This window comes from Trachypithecus francoisi, unplaced genomic scaffold, assembly GCF_009764315.1.
Source record: "Trachypithecus francoisi isolate TF-2019V2 unplaced genomic scaffold, Tfra_2.0 Lachesis_group17, whole genome shotgun sequence".
NCBI lineage: Eukaryota > Metazoa > Chordata > Mammalia > Primates > Cercopithecidae > Trachypithecus > Trachypithecus francoisi.
Genome location: NW_022681462.1, coordinates 30,048,288 through 30,052,504, shown reverse-complemented (window position 1 = coordinate 30,052,504; position 4,217 = coordinate 30,048,288). Strand labels below are relative to the sequence as shown.

At 47.1% G+C, this 4,217-nt stretch overlaps 1 protein-coding gene across 2 annotated transcripts; it reads left to right on the top strand.

The window, feature by feature from the left end:
• The first annotated feature begins 979 nt into the window (after window positions 1-979).
• Window positions 980-3,765, top strand: LOC117062946 (regenerating islet-derived protein 3-alpha). 2 transcript variants are annotated; one of them, XM_033176793.1, is made up of 6 exons: window positions 980-1,045; window positions 1,357-1,444; window positions 1,982-2,100; window positions 2,304-2,441; window positions 3,062-3,188; window positions 3,474-3,765. In XM_033176793.1, exons 2-6 carry the CDS (start codon window positions 1,369-1,371, stop codon window positions 3,539-3,541), a joined length of 528 nt encoding a protein of 175 aa, XP_033032684.1. In that variant the 5' UTR covers window positions 980-1,045; window positions 1,357-1,368; the 3' UTR covers window positions 3,542-3,765. The 2 variants fall into 2 exon arrangements, with proteins under 2 accessions (XP_033032684.1, XP_033032683.1); XM_033176792.1 differs by having other exon boundaries at window positions 999-1,045; window positions 1,334-1,444.
• Window positions 3,766-4,217: the final 452 nt, after the last annotated feature.

Sequence of the window (4,217 nt, the reverse complement as noted above, 5' to 3'; positions counted from 1 at the left end):
CCTAAGCTGGAGTGCAGTGGGATGATCATAACTTACTGCAGACTTGAACTCTTGGGTTCAACTGAATGTCCTCCTACCTCAGCCTGCTGAGTAGCTAGGACCATAAGCACACACCACCACAGCTAGCTTACATTAAAATATAAATTGTAGAGATAGGGTCTTACTGTGTTGCTCAGGCTGATCTTGAACTCCTTACCTCAGGTGATCCTCCCACCTCAGCCTCTCAAAGTGCTGGGATTATAGACATGAGCCACTGCGCATGGCCATCTGACCTATGATTTTTACACCACGGCTGCTCTTCCCTTCTTTAATCATTATTCATTCTTCTTTGATCCTCATTATTTGACTGTAGTCCTTCTTACGTCTTGTGTTCCTTCATCACCTCTTATTCTATCACATTGTCATTGTCATTCTCCTCTGGGGAAGCTCTTTCTTGCTGAAGACTGGAAAGACAAGTCCACTCACCTGATTTTCTGTAAGATTTTGGCTCATCTATTGAGTTGTCAGATAATTCTAAAGTTTCATCAAAATTAGCTACCATATTTGCATAATGGCCCTGAACCCTCACTCCTACTCTTAGCTTCAGTTCCATCTATGCCCTCAACTGTCTAGCACACTTATGATTCCTCTACTTAACATCTAACATTTATTTAATCTTACAAGGCGAGGTAATAAGAAACACATAGGTTTGCCTCCAGAAGTGGGTTCTTAAGAAATCCACCAGAGGAACTCCCCTTTCAGATGTCCACATTAGAAGATTTCATATCACATTTGGTGCCACAGGTCTTTGACAAGGAGGATGCAGAGGAAAAAGCAAACTTCACCTGTTCTTAGGCATAGTGTTGGCCTGCCAACAGGAAAGAAGCAACATCTGGGAAAATCCCCAGTCTTTGCCAGGAAGTCTCCTCCCCATGCCAACCCCACCCCATGACCCCTGTCCTACCTTCTCATTGTCACTCTTCACTCCAATGTCCCTCCCCCAGATCCTCTTATAAAATGTCACTCTTTCCTGACCAGACAAACCATCCCATTTCCCATCAGAGAGGTAAGTGGGAGCTGAAAGAAGATGAGACCTGGGGAGGGGCTACTGCACATGATACAGGAGAATGCATGGGAGGGTCCCTTCCTCGGGCAGCACAGGAGCTCTGAGACTCAGCAAGGGTGTCCTGGGAGGACTTGGGGATGGGAGAGTACACAGATTCACAACTCATTCAGAACTGTAGAAGATGATGGATGTGACCAAGATCACTTTAGTCCTAGGGGACTAGAGAAGGAAAAAGACATGAGGCCGTAGGATATCCTTGTGTTCTCCCACTGACCATGCTTTCTTTAGTGATTCCTGATTGCCTCCTCAAGTCACAGACTCCTATGCTGCCTCCCATGGCCCTGCCCAGCATATCTTGGATGCTGCTTTCCTGCCTCATGCTCCTATCTCAGGTTCAAGGTGAGATTGCTCTGCCTCTAGCACTGGGTTCCCTATGAATCCTCAGAGCCAAGAAGAGGAGGAAGGCTCCTGTGTGTCACATGGGTAATGATGTAGTGTCTAATGAACCTGCCTGCAGTTCCTGCATCATCACTCCTTCCTTCAGGTTAACTTGCAGTGGGAGGCTCCACGGTGGTCCACTAACAGTGGAATGAGATGACTTCCATTTAGTTAGTGGACTCTAATATAGACTGGTGGGAAAGTGTGGAGGGTCAGTAATGAGATGTGGGGAGGGACAATGATTCGAGGACCCAATGTAGAGACAGCCCAGAGTAAGGAGAGTGTTGAATGGTTGAATAAGGGGAAAGGGTAATAAGAGACTAGATGGTGTCCCATTTACTATTTTGAGATAAAGAACTTCTGAAAACACACGGGAAGGTGAAGGGATATCAGGAATATGGTCTTCCTCCTCAAGGACAGGCCTAGATATTCCCCAAGGTCATCTCCCACCCCAACCCCCACTCTTCATTTTACCCTCTCCCTCTTCTTCCACCCCAGGTGAAGAACCCCAGAAGGAACTGCCCTCTGTGCGGATCAGCTGTCCCAGAGGCTCCAAGGCCTATGGCTCCCACTGCTATGCCTTGTTTTTGTCACCAAAATCCTGGATGGATGCAGACGTGAGTGGTTAGATGTAGGGTAGGAGGTGACAGGGGAAAATCCATGCAGGTCTCAGGGGGAGGAGGGTCTCCATTCAAGAGAGTTCATTGGGAATGAGGATGAACACGCTTATCTTTCACATAGTCCTCCTCCCACCTCCCTTTGCCCTGCCCTCCCTCAGCAGGTCTCCGGCTCCCTCTCATTCTCTTTGTCTCCCTCAAAGCTGGCCTGCCAGAAGCGGCCTTCTGGAAACCTGGTGTCTGTGCTCAGTGGGGCTGAGGGATCCTTCGTGTCCTCCCTGGTGAAGAGCGTTAGTAATAGCTACTCATACATCTGGATTGGGCTCCATGACCCCACAAAGGTGCGAGTATATCCTCCCCTCTCAAGGTGCTATTGTTGCCCAGGCCCACTCCCTGTCCCCTGTGCTGCCCAGGAATACTTCAGGGAGCACTGGAGCTCAGATTCTGGGGAATATTTGGGGGAAAGTGAAGGCCATGAAGCATCTGAAGATCTGAGTTCTGTGGAGGTCTCTATCTTTCAGATAAAATCTATCCGCCTTCCTCAGGCTTATTACATAATTCTCATATGAGGCTGCGTTAATAACTCTCTGAGCTTCATGGAGTCTTTGCCTACTGTTCTGAAAGAATCCTTAATGAAGATAGGATCAATTTTTGCCCCCATACAGAACTGACATTACCTTTGAGCTTCACAAGCTAACCACAAATGCTACACCAGTTATTGTTCTGCAAGTAACACATTACCTTGTGTGGTTCCAAGGATCTTGTGTTTATTGGCTGGAATTTTCCAATAGCAATGAGGAGTCAAGGAAGAGGTTCCTAGTGAAGGGCTCAGCAGCAGCATCTGGAGTAGCAGACCAAATTCCCTCATGCTGGGGAGCAAATCAGGTGTTGCAGCTAAGGGGCCATGCAAGAAAAGCTGCAATGGCCATTCCCATCACCTGGTTACTCCTCTACTTTACAGGGCACCGAGCCCAATGGAGATGGATGGGAGTGGAGTAGCACTGATGTGATTAATTACTTTGCATGGGAGAGAAATCCCTCCAGTATCTCAAACCCCGGCCACTGTGCAGGCCTGTCGAGAAGCACAGGTAAGAAACAGAGGAGCTGCCTCTTCCCAGGGTTTTCCATCTCATCCCCCATTCCTGGGTCCTCAGGAAGACCTTCAGGAAATCTTCCTGAGCTAGAAAATACAATGTCAGTGTGTCTTCTGTCATCTCCTCTCTTCTCTGCTTTCTTTGAATCTCTCTCTTGGATTGGGACACTGGTGAAGGTGAGGGAGAAGCTTTAACTTCTAGGCTAAAACCTGGGATGCCTCTTCATTGGATTCACAAACTTCCTCAGCCCCATTCCATTTATGTCTTCTGTCTCTCCAGGATTTCTGAAGTGGAAAGATTATAACTGTGATCAGAGGTTACCCTATGTCTGCAAGTTCACTGACTAGGGCTGGAGGGAAGTCAGCAGCCTGTGTTTGGTGTGCAACTCATCATGGGCATGAGACCAGTGTGAAGACTCACCCTGGAAGAGAATATTCACTTAATTCCCTCAAACCTGACCACCTCACTCTTATCTTCCTTCTATTTCTTCCTCCCCACTCTCATTTCAGTCTCTTCATTTTGTCATATGGCCTAAGTCTTTAAAGAGCAATAATAAAATTTTTAGTCTGCACTTGTTTGTCTTGTATGTGCCAGTGTCATAGCCATATCCTGAGAAGGACAAAGTGGTGGAGGGGAGGAAACTTTGTAGGCCCTGCTTCTTCCCTATTCACCCAGGTCTCTAGGGAAAATGAGGAAATGTGCATCCCTACTAATGTGTTGTGATGAGGGTGTGGGTCCTGCTCATGTAGGATTTGTGTTGTGAAGAGATGAGGACATTTCTCTCCCACGTACTTCCTGCCCTCCCATTCCCATAGCCCAAACCTGACAATGTGACATGAACAGATTTAGGAGGCTCTGATGGTGCTTAGAATGTATGTCTCAGAGAATGGCATCAGCAGGATGGTAGATATGACTTTCCAACTCTTGATCAAACCTTCACAGAAACACTCATTTGAACTACTATCCATGAAAATGGAAATACCTTCACAAGAGCTAATAAGTCCAAGCGAGTGATTAAAGCAT